The 16,300-nt window shown below is 39.1% G+C and overlaps 1 protein-coding gene across 1 annotated transcript in view; it reads left to right on the top strand.

Moving 5' to 3' along the window:
• reln (reelin) overlaps positions 1 to 16,300 on the top strand; it is a 253,257-nt gene that overhangs the window by 43,571 nt on the left and 193,386 nt on the right. The window contains exon 3 of the mRNA XM_055653596.1: positions 14,214 to 14,349. Coding sequence (XP_055509571.1) covers positions 14,214 to 14,349 — 136 coding nt within the window. The remainder of the gene's footprint in view (positions 1 to 14,213; positions 14,350 to 16,300) is intronic.

Below are 16,300 nucleotides of genomic sequence, written 5' to 3'. Positions count from 1 at the left end.
TAGTTTGCTGATGTCCAAAGGCAAGTTTAACTTTCACATTTGAAAAGTTTTTTAATCTCTATCTTTATTCTTCACAGTACTATTAGTTCGACTGCGATAATGAGGAACAGGTTGTTTTTATCCTTTTAAGTATATCCCACACCACCTATTTATAATTCATGTCAGGATTAATTTTGCTATTAAGTGTTTTGTGTGTGAGCCACGCTGTTAATAATTATGTAGCCATGCATTATAATATTTTCAATTAAGCTATAATTTGTTAGGAAAAATAAAACAAGCCAAAGGTCACAATCTAATGCTCTAATGCTTGTGAAGCACAGGGAAATGCAACTCAATAATTGTCAAGCTCCCACATAATGTGCAGATCAAGGACTTTGTCTAGCCAATTTAATGTAAATATTGCATTGCTAAATTTAAATATACTAAAATGAAACTACTTCTATAACTAATAAGAACATTACAAATAGAATCGGGATGAGGTCATTGTACAGCTCATGCTTGCTCCATTGTTCAGTAAGATCACGGATGATCTTTTAGCTTGGGTGCATTTTCCTGCACTGCCTTAGATAAAGTTCATGAGAAGGCTTCCTTTAATCCTAACATCCACTGTTAAACTTCAGAAATACTCTTTCTTGTTTTCCAGCTGTTGATACTAGCCTTGTCCTGTAATGAATGAATCACTTAATCATAATCTGGGGAGCTTTCCAAAGTGATTTTATTGAAAATAGCCATTAATGCAACATACCTGAGTCAAGCTGCAATTAGCTGACAACTAGAAACATTTTTGTTTGCCATAGTACCTACACCAGTGAATTGTAATATAGAAATCTTATTAAATATGACTATACAATTGAAGCAAAAATTGTTACAACATAATCAAGAGCATTTTGCAGTAAATAGATTGGACCATATATCTGAAACTGAATGTCTTGAAAGTAAACTTAATCCAACTGTTCCCCCTAATTATTCAAATGACATTATCTGTCCATTACTGTCATCTCGTGAGTTTTGAGCATGGGCTGTCACTGTAATGACTGCCAATCCTGCTCTTCTGAGGATGGTCGGCCTTCTCCTTTCTGAACTTGATAGCTGCAGCCAAAAAATGATCAATCACATCATATGAAGTAGGTCTCAGCTCTTCAAGTACACATCCAGGTAATTTAAAAAAGGGATGAAGGTTTCTGCCACCCTGTCATGCAGTGAATTCCAGACACCTCCAGCTGTCCGGGTGAAATTATTTTCCTCGTTTTTTCCCTAATTCTTCAATGTGGTGTCTGTGACTTCTGGTCTTTGACCCTTTTCTCAGTAGAATAAGTCCCTCTGTTTATTCTTTCTCAGCTCCTCATAATTTGAACTAATGTCTCCGATAAGAATATGAATTCAGACATTTGAATTTGGCTGTTATCATTTCAATTGCGTTTATCCTAAATCCTCTGAAAGAAACATTGGATTATCTGCATTAAAATGATGAGAACATTCCTAAAATAATAATAAATGGGCACTATTTCTATAAAGTGCAGAATTACATTTGGAGAATTTTCCTTACTAAATGAAACTATGTGGTAAAATAAATTATATTACAGCAGAGTGAATAATTTAGACTGTTCTATCACAGGAGAGAGTATGATTTAGACTCTTCTGCTACCCAGCACTGCTTTAAACATCATTAAGCAACCCACTTGGCTATGTAATGTTGGTGTTTTTATGCAACATTAAAAACTAACCCTACATTAGTAATGGCATCTGCTATGACTTTAAAAAGTAAATATTGTTCGATCTAAATTTATGAAATTTGTATGTAACTTCTAAATTCCATTGACATTGAAGAACAGCTAGTCATGTATTAATCTTGAAATTAGTTTGATATGCTGCTGTTTAGAGAAACAAATTAGAAAACTAAAATATGATTTAATTATAGCAGCAATGGTTTGCCTTGCTCTATTAATCTCTGTTACAGAAATAAAAAGGGAAAGGGCATGAAAAGTTTCAAACACAAAATAAGAATTTTGTACAGTGAGTATGATCTAGTGAAATGCACACGCTGAGTAAATTGGTGTCAGGTTAGGATTTAGGCAGCAATACTTAAAGGTCTGAACTTCATGAAGGAAAGAGCCCAGCTGGAGAACAGGGAAGCTGTTATATCTGGAGCTACCGATTTAAGTTTGAGTGTATAAACAGTACATGTGTCAGGTAAGAGGTGAAGTTGGCAAATAAATATTGGCCGTTATAATTGAGAAAAATTAGCCTGGCCATCTCCAAAACAGCGCAATCTATCCTTTACCCCCTACCTTTTACTAACTGGACAACATCTCAGATCCAGAAGGGATAGGACTCGGAGTGGAACTATAGTTAACAGTTCAGGGGAGAATAGAAATCATACCTGAGCTCCTATTGCAATGATTAGAAAGATTATGACAGAAACAAGCAAGTGTCCATTGAACTGGATCATGGAAGTTGATTATGTCAATGGTTGCTGAAGCTGAGAAGGAAGAGGAGAAGTTAAGCACTGCATAATCTCAAATAATTTGTTGTCTAACTCTGTTGAGATCTGTTTTAATGCTGTCTCTGATTTTGGAAAGATTTGAATATCACATTGTGCGAAGGATGGGAAAAAATATTGACAAGTGATGTTCATAGGTTTGGGAAGGCAGACCCAAATTTGTGATATCAGTGATAGAACAAGGGCAGGCAAAGAGTTTTAGCCTGGGATATCAAACTGAGCATTATCTCGAATGGGGAAAATTATTCACTTGGTTTTCATTTATGTTGGTGATGATGGTGGTGTAAGGCATGGATGAGTTAGGCCGAAGGACCTGTTTCCATGCTGTATGACACTACGATTCTCAGAAGAGTTTGGAAAGCTGGTTTATTGGGCTGTCTCAGAACTGTTCTGCCTTTCGTCTCCAGTACAGTGTAGGACGTTACTTACCTGTTGAGGTAAAATCTACCGTCGGATTGCGAAGTCTGAAACAATAATGGGTTGAATTATTAATGGGATGTGGACTGAACCTTGTGACCAATAATTTAATTCAATTTTGACCATAGATCGTTATGTTACTGAGTTATTCATGTTCTATTGCTGTCCAGATTTTTTGCTTTACGGATGTATGAAAAATAATGATAATATTATGTGTGGGAATATGGTGTAGAAAGGGCATTGACCTGACACTAAATTGCTCCATCGGTGGCCAACATGAGCTCTAAAAATGATACAATTAGTGGCACTTTGGATTGATTAACTGTATATTACAGTTTGTGAAGCTATTATTGTTATTACCTGGCTCGAGTGCACAACTATAATGGTCAAGACTAATTCTGTTAGCATATTTGGTGATCAGCATTTTAGAGTGAGGGGCAGGTTCCATTTAGACTAAATTCTATCCTCAAAGCATTTCTGTTTCATGAGGAAAATAATGTACTACTTTTCTGCAATGAACAAAATAGATTAATAAAATAACCTTAATAAAACAGTACCTGGATGAAATACCAATAAGCAAAAAATATATATATTTTAATTTATCACTATTAACTAAATGTTGTGTACATTCTTATAAAATGTAATCATTGTTGTAAGAAAAGTTATTGTAGGTTTGCTGAGCCATGGTTGTGCGGGTATAATTTGAGAACTTTCTCACAGTAAGGTAATGATGGATGAGTTCATGAGATATACAGTGTTGTTGAGGTAAAAACAGGGTGATTGAAGGACTGGACCAGATTACCAGTAGCTAGATGGGCCACTTGTCACATCTTGGCTCTTTCATCAAGAAAGAACTTACAAATCCACGATCATAATGTCCACATTTGAATTGAGTGATTTGTAATTCCATCTCATACAGCACCAGCATGCCTTTTTCATGACACCATAGGGACTGCAGATGACGATCTAGGGAGATCATGAAATCTGGGAATGTAACGTTGTCAGAATTTCACCTATTAACTGGCAAATATTCATTTTATTTCCTCGTGACATTGCAAGTGTATTATATCGTGTGTGTTCCATAGGGCTCAGTTTTGCTTTAATTAACCAATTAAGCTTGCATTCTGATCGAATTTGGATTTTGCAAAAGGCTTATGATCTTGTGAATAATCATGCTACCAATACCCCAGTGCAATGCTGATATAATTATTTGGAACCCATGTCACATTTTTTGCTCATCTTTGCCAGAAGAAGCATTGCATTTACTGGCAAAATCTGTTATCCCCAATAAAATAAATTAAAAAATATAAGCAGTGTTTTCATAACTGGCCATCAGTAGATAACATTTCAGATACATTTCAGAAAACACCCCAATGACTTTACGTAATTTGGAACATCAGTACATCAAAATTAATTTGTTTAATCATTGGCTTCATTAACCAGACAGACAAAGAATCCATCAAACTCATCTATCAAAATAAAAGTAAAATTAAACTGTTAACACTGCGAATGGCATGTTGGTCTTTATAACAGCGAATGGCATGTTGGCCTTTATAACAGCGAATGGCATGTTGGCCTTTATAACAAGAGGAATCGAATATAGGAGCAAAGAGGTCCTTCTGCAGTTGTACGGAACCCTAGTGAGACCACACCTGGAGTATTGTGTGCAGTTTTGGTCCCCTAATTTGAGGAAGGACATTCTTGCTATTAAGGGAGTGGCAGCGTAGGTTTACTTCCCGGGATGGCGGGACTGTCATATGCTGAGAGAATGGAGCAGTTGGGCTTGTACACTCTGGAGTTTAGAAGGATGAGAGGCTATCTCGTTGAAACATACAAGATTGTTAAGGGTTTGGACATGCTAGAGGCAGGAAACATGTTCCCGATGTTGGGGGAGTCCAGAACCAGGGGCCACAGTTTAAGAATAAGGAGTAAGCCATTTAGAACGGAGACAGGGAAACATTTTTTCTCACAGAGAGTGGTGAGTCTGTGGAATTCTCTGCCCGGCGGTGGAGGCAGGTTCTCTGGATGCTTTCAAGAGAGAGCTAGATAGGGCTCTTAAAAATAGTGAACTCGGGGGATATGGGGAGAAGGTAGGAACGGGACACTGATTGGGGATGATCAGCCATGATCACATTGAATGGCGGCGCAGGCTCGAAGGGCCAAATTGCCTACTCCTGCACCTATTGTCAATTGTCTATTAGAAACATAGAAACATAGAAAATAGGTGCAAGAGTAGGCCATTCGGCCCTTCGAGCCTGTACCGCCATTCAATATGATCATAGCTGATCATCCAACTCAGTATCCTCTACCTGCCTTCTCTCCATACTCCCTGATCCCCTTAGCCACAAGGGCCTCAGCTAACTCCCTCTTAAATATAGCCAACAAACTGGTCTCAACTACCTTCTGTGGCAGAGAATTCCAGAGATTCACCACTCTCTGTGTGAAAAATGTTTTCCTCATCTCGATCCTAAAAGATTTCCCCCTTATCCTTAAATTGTGACATGTGACCCCTTGTTCTGGAATTGTTACATCTCCAGTGTGGTACAATATAGCTGTTGATTGATCAGTTCAATCACCCATGTCTCCCATTTTACTTTTCTTGCAGATGTTACCACTATATGTCCCTTCTGTTTAAAAGACAGTGTTCTTTTGTGGTTGTTCATTCTCACAGTAGTTGAATCATCTTGTTACTTTTCTCCCCTTTCTTCATGGAGCTCACCATCGAATCTTTACATACAAAAAAATGTGAACATATGGTACAAATGTAGAGGAATGTCAAAACTGACCCTACCTTTTCAGAAAGTAGCAATGCCCATAGTCTAGAAAGTGAAATTTTAACTGATTTAATTTTGCCCCTCACTTGGTTCAAGTCTATTGAAGCCTCACGGAATCCCAAACATGACAGTGGTTGATATCAGGAAATTGAGTACAGTTTAGTCCTTCATGGATAAACTGACTGCTGCATTTTAGAAAAATAATCAATTGGTGATAAAGCTCAATAGGGTGTGCTTAAAAAAGGAACTTGCATTTGTCGAATGACTTTCACATTCTAAAAACATCCAAAATACTTTAGTACCATAGTCATGTAAGCAGTACGTTAAAGGTACTTGTATAAATTAGTGCAATTTCTCTTTCTGATGATTAGCTTGATCTTGTACCAGAATGTCTGAGTTAGCTGAATGAATATATTTCTTCAAGTGTAAACCCACGCAGTGAAACTTTGACAATCATGCCCCTCCACAGGGAAATGTTGACCGCCGACTGAGACTTTGGATCAGAGTGACATTTGAACCTTTCCCAGTACTAAACCAGAATGACTTAAACACTTCAGCTGTGTAAATATATGTGCAGGTAACTGGCAAGAATGAGAGTGAAAGATTAATCTTATCAGAGGTATTTCTGTAAACTTTTGAGTCTGTGATAGAAAGTGTTACAGAGCTAATAATTATCTTGACCTGACTACTGCATTCCAGTCATTCACAGTCATTAAAGGTCTGTTTCCTTTTCTGTTCCGGTGTGTCCCAGATAATGATGTAGTGCCATCTCATCCTTCACTTTGAGGTTAGACTCTTTCACATTCGGGTTATACTCCTTCCCACAAGATTTCCAATTTTATTAATGAGTTTCTAAAAGCAGCAAGGACAGTTTGCAAAGCGTAGAAAGAATATGTGCGTAAGAATCATGGCCTTTGACCTCAACCATATTTCTCATTATTCGATGTAAATTAATCTCCATGCAAAGATACCCATTCTCAGTAAGTTTTTAATTTCCAGACAACTTATGCTGTCCATTCTTGTACTGTGTATCTGCTTTCCATCGATAAGAGGATCTGTGCACGCTTATCATACGTGGCAGCTGCACGCTGCAATTGTTATTCAGAACAAAGATTAGTTGTGCACAACAGAGTTACGCATATTGATTTTAATGCCAACGGTCCGTCCCTTTAGCAAATCTTAACTTATTTGACCGAAATAAATCTGATAATTCAATCCTTTTAAACTCTCAGAATTCTGACTTATTTTCAGGAATGTCAGCCATGACATAATTTCTATCAGGTTTCCACCCAGTCTGGGGGCTTTTTGTTCAAGTCCCAGACAAACATTCAGACCAAGGACCCTCTGCTCATCAATATTCCTTGGTGTCCTACTATTTACTCTTTGTCCTATTCTGACTTAACTTTCTACTTGACTTCCTGCTAAAGCTTAGACATCCTTCACTATCCACAACAAGACCAATATTTGTGTCATCTGCAAAATTACTAATCATACCTCCTACATTTACATCCAAGTCTTAGTACATATCACAAACAAGGATTCCAGCACCCATTCCTGAAGTGCACACTGGTCACAGATTTATAATCACAAAAGGATCCTTCCACCATTGCTCTCTGCGTCCGATCACCAAGCCGATTTTTAATCCAATTAACCAATTAGCTTTGGATTCCATCTTCCTAAACCTTTTGGACCAACCTACCAGGTGAAACTTTGTCAAATGCCTTACTGAAGTCCATGTAGACAATGTCTGCTAACCCTCCATTAATCTTCTTACTTACCTTCTCAAAAAACTGGCTCAAATTAGTGAGACAGGATGTCCCCTCTACATAACCATGCTGTCTATCCCCCTTGAATGCCTGCCTTTTCAAAAGTACATGTATCTTATCCCTTAGAATTGTTTCCCGTATTTTTTCTATGACTGACATAAGACTCACTGGCCTGTAGTATCATTGCTAGTCCTCTAGTCCTACAGGACCAACATTAACTATCCACCAATCTTATAACATCTCACCTTATAGCTACAAAGATGTAAAAATCTCAACAGGGCCCCAGCTATCTCCTCCATGGCAAAGGCACTATAAACATTTTGTATCGTTCATTTGTCTGTGTTTATAGAATTGGCCGTGCTTCAGTATCAAAGAACAGGAAACACTTTTATGAAGACACCAACAAATACATAACATCTTGATCCAATTATATAATTAATTCTGCGCTTTGAATGGCTGTATTAATACCATCAGAATCAAAGTGCATGAATTAATGCATTACATTTTTGTTTCATGCAATTCTGCATGAGAGAATAAAAATACCATAATGAAGTTTTGAACAATTTGCTGCATGTACTTTTAAAGGATCATTTAACACTAATGCTCAACTACTTAAAATGTGGTACTGGATACACAAGGAACTGCAGATGCTAGAATCCCGAGCAAAACACAAAGCAGCATCTGTGGGGGGAATGGACAAGTGACGTTTCGAGTCTGGTCCCTTCTTACAGATAGTAGTAGTTCGTGGAGTTCTTGAATGATCTGCAATTTATCCCTGTAACCTTACCCCTTCAGCAGTGGCATGAAACTAGTTGATATAATAATCACAGCTAAATCCATGTTAAATGCATGATCTGCCAAATAATTTAGATGTTTCATCATTGAATAAGCTCCAACTTCAAGGATTAATAAAATATCAGTAAAACAACTCCAATAGTTTAAACTAAATGTTAGCTGGAGAAGCATTTTTCTCAGTAGAGAATAGCTAGTAAGAAATAATTTTCTGTCATCGGTGGCTTGGTAAAATTGATGCTTAACTGCTGTAGGTCAGGGGAAGTTGACTTGACACTTTTTCCTGCACTCAGAAACTGAAATGATGTATTTGGCTTTAACTGGTAGTGTCACTCCAGGATCTGTGTTGGGAATGCAACTATTCACTATATCCATAAATGACATGGATAATATGATAAACAGTTTTATTTTCAAATCACCAATGGGTCAAAGAGCATCGAGCATTTTCTGTCCCTACTGAATAACAGTAGGGACAGAAATGTTAACATAAAATAACAATACATTTGACAAATGGGTTTCAACAAAGGCAAGGATGGAGTTACTCATGTTGAACTTAAAAGAAAGTCTGTGCAAAAGTCTGTTTTGGACAGGTTTGATTTTCATGGATTTTTGGTGATGAAAGGTGGATGATTTTTTGTTACAAATTAATTTCAGTACAGGACACCTTACTGCAATTATACGTAGCTTTAGTGAGGCTGCACCTGGACTATAGTGTTATAGAGTGAGTGCAGCGAAGATTTCAGTTTCAGTTTTGTTTATTGTCACGTGTGCCGAGGTACGGTGAAAAGCTTTAGTTGCATGTTAACCAGCCAACCAACCAATCCATGAAACCAGATTCCAGTGACTTGCTCCAGGGTTTCCTGTTCGAGGAGGGTTTGGCCTTTATGCTTCGATTTAGAAGAATGAGAGGGAATTGACAGAGTGGATGAAAAAGGATGTTTTCTCTCACTGCGGAGTCTGGAACCAGGACGCTGACTTTGAAAATAATAGGTAGACTATTTCAGACTGAAAGGAGGAGAAAGTCCTTTATGCCGTGTGTGGTGAATCTCTGGAATCCTCTAACCCAGCAGAGTTGTTGAAACTCCCTTATTACGTTCATTCAAAACACAGACGGTTAAATTTCATAGATATGGAAAGAAAATAAAGTTATGGGGATAGTGCGGGAAAATTACATTGTGATAGAAATCAGTCATGATCATCATGAATGGGAGCTACGTTATAGAGTAATACAGCTTGGAAGCATGCCCTTTGACCCAACTCATCCATGCTGAACAAGATGCCTTATCTAAGCTAGTCCCATTTGTCTCAGATTGGCCCATATCCTAGTAAATCTTTAAGAAGGAACTGCAGATGCTGGAAAATCGAAGGTAGACAAAAATGCTGGAGAAACTCAGTGGGTGAGAGCAGCATCTATTGAGCGAAGGAAATGGGCAACGTTTCGGGTCGAAACCCTTCTTCAGACCTTGTAAATTTTTCCTAGCCATGTATCTAACCGAATGACTTTAAATGTTGACGTTGTTCCTTTCTCAATTATTCACGCTGGCAGCTCATTCCATATTCCCACCACCCTCTGTTCTGTGCAGAGTGACCAAAATAAAGATCAGCCTGCCAAAAACCACCCTATCTACCTGTGCTGTCACGTTCAGAAGGCCGATAGAGCCTGTTGACCTACTACTATTCCTGATACTTATGTTACACTCATATTAAAGCCAGATATGTGAAGCTGGGTTACAGGTCAGCTGTGATCTTTTTCAATGACAGAATCCACTAGGTAGATCAGTAACCTAAGCCTATTTCTATCTTCCTCACTTATTCTGAACAATCCAATTCTACTGCAAAGTGTATAAAGTGCAACTAACTAATTAGAATATTAAATACATTACAGTGATACAAGAAAATAAATATGTCAATGATTCTGCAGTGAAATATCCAATGTGTCTAATTATTTGTGCCTCCCTCCCACAGTTCAGGGTACACTGGAGTTTTAGAGCCAGCTTAATTAATCAGTTCTGTTATAACACAAGGTTCAAGCCAATGTATCTTTATTGATTATGGATTTGTGACAAAACATTTTAAAACAACACATATTTGAACAGAGTAGCTGTAGTTTTACAAATATTTACTATTATTATATGCAATAATTTTTTTTATTTAACTCGCTACTTCTGTAATTGACGAAATATTGGTACTCAAATTATAATTTGAGAATGCAGTATTGAACAAAAGTGTCGTGCAAATGTTATCACATGCCAGCAACAGGATACATAACTTGAGGGTTTCCTCCCATTAGACCTTTGGAACTTTGACGTTTATGATAAGGGCCAAAAGGTTCCCTGAATCTCATTTAGTGTAGAATATTTATTTTTCTTTTGTCACACATTATGGTGGTTTATAGTGAACGTAATGATCAAAGTATTTTATAGAATATATAACTGGGAACTGTTTGTTCCCCAACCATATGCAGCAATGATGTTACGTTATTCATTGCAAATGGATAATTAGACGTGTGCTTGATATAATACAGTTAATGCGAATAAACTGATTGTTGCCCACAAAATGATGGATTTAGAATTCCCAAAAGGTTAACTGATCATCTTCTAAATGATCAATCCTCCCACTGCACACATTGTTAGAGCACTTCTGATGCCTACCAGACAAGAGGTTTAAGTAAATAAATTCACTTGCACAAAGTTATAAATTTCAGCTCTTTATTTTATAACCAGTAACTTTCATTTCTGAAGAATAAATAATATGGTGAATGAGAGGAATTTCAAAAAAAATCAGGGCAATTTCTTTGGAGTTGTAATGCTCGTATCCTTTCTGTTTCATATCTTACATTCAAAGGAAGTGTAGATTTGTATTTGTAAAGCACTTTTTGCAACCCAAGGAAGTAGCAGATCTTCATCATGGAATAAATGGTTCGGAAGTGTTGCCATGGTTCTGTAGTTCTAGTAGACACAGAAATTGCAGATGCTGGAATCTTCAGGAAAACACAAAGTACTGAAGGAACTCAGCGGATCAAGCAGCATCTGTGGAAGGAGTGGGCAGACAATGTTTCGGATCAGGGATCCTTCTTCAGACTGATGGAAAGGAGGGGGGGGGGGATAAAGCTGGGAAAGAGCGATGGGTGGGGCAAAGTCAGGCCAGTTTTCAGATGGATACCAGTGAGGGAGGGAGGTTGATAGGCAGATGGCTGGAGATGGTGAGGCTCGAGGTGAAAAGGCGATAAAAGGGAGTCAAATAAGAAAAGGAAGAATTAATTGTAAAGCCAGAAGGAATGATATGGGTGGAAGTAACCAGGTAATGGGGAAAGAAGGGATGAAAAGAAATATGGGACTTTGGGGAGGATGAGGAGTGGAGTGACTGGGCTGGTGGGAAATGGAGGGAGAGATGAGGGTGCACTCTGGGTAGGAGAGGGGATGGAGGCCATTACTTGACATTGGAGATTTCCATGTTCATGTCGTTGGATTGTAAGATGTTCAAGCAGAATATGACGTGCTGTTCTTCCAGATTGTCTTCCAGTGGTAATCGATCAGAAGGTCAGTATGGGAATGGGGAGAGGAGTTAATACAGTCTGCATCTGGGAGATACAGCTGGAGAACGCAAGAGTTCTACCAGATAGTTTCCTCGTCTATGCTTGGTATTGCCAATATAAAGGAGACCACGTCATGAGCACCTTTCGCACTTGGAAGGGCTGCAGGGGTCCCTGGACGGAAATTCCATCTTCTGCAGTTGCAGGGGGAGGGTTGAGTGGGGAGGGTTGAGTGGGAAGGGCAAACCATGCAGTTGCGGAGATGGTGGTCTCTACGGGAAGCAGAAAGGGGTGGGGATGGGAAAATGTAACTGGTGCAGGGAATGATGTTGAAACGTTAGAACTATGGAAACATGGGGAAACTACCAATGCTCACGTTTGTTTCATATGTTTCTGACCTTTTTTATTTTTTTATTTTTTGGTGTAGTATTTGTAAATGAAATTTGAGACAATTAAGTATATTGTAGTGCATAATTTGAATGTCAAGTGTTGGCTCTTGAAGGATGATATTTGAAGTGGGGCAAACACTTAATATAAATTAATATGAGGTGATGTTTATTTGTATCTGGTACTTAAGGGTGTACAGACACTTTTTTAAAACATTATCTGATATGTCATTTTTGCAGAAGGACTGATTTCCAAACCAGCTGTTTAATAATAAACAATCTTGTTGTGTTGCTATTTCCGTTTACTATATGTCATATTCCTTTTCCATTAGTTATCCCCTTATGCCCCTGTCCCACTTAGGAAACCTGAAAGGAAACCTCTGGAGACTTTGCGCCCCATCCAAGGTTTCCGTGCGGTTCCCGGAGGTTGCAGGTGGTTGCCGGAGGTTGCAGGTAGTGGAAGCAGGGAGGGAGACTGACAAAAACCTCTGGGAACCTCCGGGAACCGCACAGAAACCTTGGGTGGGGCGCAAAGTCTCCAGAGGTTTCCGTTCAGGTTTCCTAAGTGGGACAGGGGCTTTGTATGAAGGTAGCTTGTGGTGCAGCAAGAGATATCTGTAGGGCGTGCTGTGCAGAAAATACACTTGTGGTGAAGAAAATACACAATAAAAGAGAAATAATCACACAATTGCTGAAGCTTTTCTCGCTGGCATATTTTATACGCACACCAGCCACCACATGCCTATATACAGACGCACCAGTATATAGACCACACACACAAATTCTCACAACAAACTTCCTTTATGTATCACACATGCCCAATATGTACCGTGCGTTACACACACACACACACGTGCACACAATGCATCTGTCACAAACATTCTACGTGTATTACACACACATATTCTTGCACCACACATGCCCTATATATTGTATGCACACTGCACATATATTCTCCGTGTATCATCAGAGAACGCCTGCATCATACACATTTCCGATTAACACCAGGCACAGTTTGTACAAACTCCACCTGTACCAAACACACCCGTTCACATACATCACCTGCAGAACACACACAAACCCTAGAAACTGTTAGCTTCAATCGCCCTTACTACATGGTGTATATTCTCCAGAGTGGCTCTGGAACATATGGGTGACATATTGTAGAAATCGGTTAGCTTATTTAAAATGTGTTGCTCAAGACACTTTCTTGGAACATGAAACCTCACACTCCACTTCATTCACAAACACCAGTGACACCAGAGCATATGGTGACGTGTTGCTGAGCGCGGAAACATATTTTGGCTGCATCGAGAGGGCTGCAGCTAGAGCTTTGCTGAGATCGGAGTCAAGCAGATTGAAGTGTTGAGTGAGGTGTCACAAGGGCCATGTAATACTGTATGTAGCAACAGCATAGGAATAGGTTAATAAACCTTTCTCTGAGAGTACAGGGCTGTTTTCTCTGAGAGTACAGGGCTGTTAGCGCTGAGCAGTGGAAAGTTATTAAGTTTGAAAACACATTTGTGATATTAGGCCCACACAAACCCACCAAAGGCAGTGTGCCGTATCCTCAAAGGAACATCTTGCACAATGCTGGGGTCAGACTTTTTTTAAACCTGGCTGACTTTGTCAAAGCACAAGTTAAATTGAGCAGTTAACCCACTAATGTGACAAAACATCTGGCATTGTGTTTGTATCTCAGTCACCAATACCGCTTGCCCTTACAATTAAGGAACCTCAGATTTGCAGAAACAAGGTCAACAAGTAGCGTACGGAAATGTGATGTCGTAACTTAGCCCAGCAGAATGGGGACCTTTACATTGTGTTAAAGCAGGGGAATCTCAGCCCTGCAGAACCATCCAGCACCCATGCAAGAAATCATCAATGCAAATGGGCCCTGTTGTCCACTTCAATCCAATAGGAAATGCTGGGAATGATCGGCAGGTCAAGCAACGTGTGGAATGAGAAAAAGAGTTAATATTTCAGGTTGATGACTTCTTGTCAGAGCTCCTTACTGACATTGTCTGATGCACTTTGTTGTTACAGGGTTCATGTCTGATCAGCCATTTGGATCACAGTTCATGTGCAGTGTTGTAGCATCTCACGTCAGCCACCTTCCACAGACCAATCTCAGCTTTGTCTGGATTGCCCCACCTGCAGGAACAGGCTGCGTGAACTTCATGTGAGTAAACCTGTGATGTCAATTGTGGGGGGCAAAGCGGGCTGCTACTCAACTAATTGCTTTAAATGCAAGACTGGCTCCATTATAAACTCCAATACCAATATTAAATGATTAAGTTACATTTGATCGTTATATTTTCTAAGAGACAAAGGTAACCACAACTCGCACAAATTTGTAGTTGGATGCAAGATGCAACAAAATGGAATTTTAGCATGAATTCTGTAGCTGGTGTTTTGGGACTTAAATGGGAACAGTGAAGCGCTATCTAGCAGGGTGGAGACCAGTGTTTAATCTGCATGTTCATTTGATTCATTGCTAAATTGAACTGGAACTTTATTGAATTGGCATTTGGGATTTGGCCTCTACCTCCCTCACCTTGCCACTTTTCTTGATTGACTCCACCTACCTCACCCATAAGGAAACCTTATTGACAAGCTGATGACGTCAAGCTAATAAAACCTTTCTCGGTCTCACCATGAAATATAGGTGTTTTCCCACAGTCCCTCATAAAAACATCCAGGAATCTGCTGCCCTATTCTGTCCGTCCACAATACTTTGATAAGACTTCCCCCACAACCACCCCCCAGATTTACCTTGACATCAGCAGCATCTCCTGCCAGCCAACTACAGTTTTCCAAGGAAAAGTCCAAACAACTGACTGCTGTCACTAAAATAAGGCAGGGAAACTTGACGGGGATCCGCCTTGTGGCACCATTCATGGTCCAGACTGGAATGGCACCATTCCCAGCAGCTTCATGTTGATGAGTTATATCAATCCATTATTCTTTACTTCTATTCCAAAGCATTTTCTTCCAGCAGACTGACAGGGTCAGTTTTCCTTATCTAATGGTGATTTAAAGGATAAAAGAACAATTGCTAAATCCGACTGCTTCACTACATTGGATGACAATCAAATTGCATGTATCTCTCATTTTCTTCTTTATGCACAAACCAAGGTGCAACTGAACCCTATGCTTCAGTGGCAGGAGAGGAAGCGAATGTGTACTGTTTCAAAGATAGACCTAAAATGCTGGAGTATTTAACTCAGTGGGTCGAGAAAATGGATGTGACATTTCTGGTTGGGACCTTTTTTCAGACTGATTGTAATAGGGAGAGTGGGGGGGGGGGGAATTGGAAGGTCATAAGGAATAGGAGTAGAATTAGGCCATTCAGCCCATCAAGTCTACTCCGCCATTCAATCATGGCTGATCTATCCCTCCCTCCAAACCCCATTCCCCTGCCTTCTTGCTTGAAGCCCACTCCCTACTATTCTTCTTGAAGCACTGCTGAAACGCTAGTCCAAAACCTGTATTAATAGATCAGATATACTGTGTAACTTCTGAAGGACATTGTGGAAAAGGAGAATTTTGTAGAAAATTATCTCTTTTATCCCCATTAGTGTTCACTTCTTTATGGTGGTCTTCACGCTTTTAAAATCCAAATCACCTCATATGTAATCTCTGATTTAATTCATCTTCTCTATCACTTTAAAAAAATCTCTTGTCCTGTTTCAGGGGTATGTTAGGGTAATGATTATGTCATTGACTATTGGTCTGGAGGCAAATGAGTTCAAATTCTGACACTGCAGTTTAAGGAAATTGAATGGATTTGAAATTAAAAGTGTCAATAATGGTTGCCATGAAATTACTGTTCATTACTGATAATTATTGTTACCTAGTTTGCTTATGTTCTTTGGGAAAGGGAATCTGTCCGTTTTACCTTTATTTAACCTACTTATTGTTGTGCACAAAGATCAGACACAAGCCTCCCTTCCTGTTTCAATGGTCAATAAGCATATTTAAGGAATTGCATCTGCAAGTATGTGTATTATATGTTTTGATGTGCTTTTTAAGAACCAGGCAAATTTAATTTTTTTGTCACTACCCATGGCTATGTGTGACTCTAGATCCACAAATTTGGTTGACTTTTTACTCTGACATGGTCTGGAAAG

The sequence above is a fragment of the Leucoraja erinacea genome, chromosome 22 (genome assembly GCF_028641065.1).
Source record: "Leucoraja erinacea ecotype New England chromosome 22, Leri_hhj_1, whole genome shotgun sequence".
In the NCBI taxonomy this organism is placed as follows: domain Eukaryota; kingdom Metazoa; phylum Chordata; class Chondrichthyes; order Rajiformes; family Rajidae; genus Leucoraja; species Leucoraja erinaceus.
This window is presented reverse-complemented; position numbering and strand designations above follow the sequence as displayed.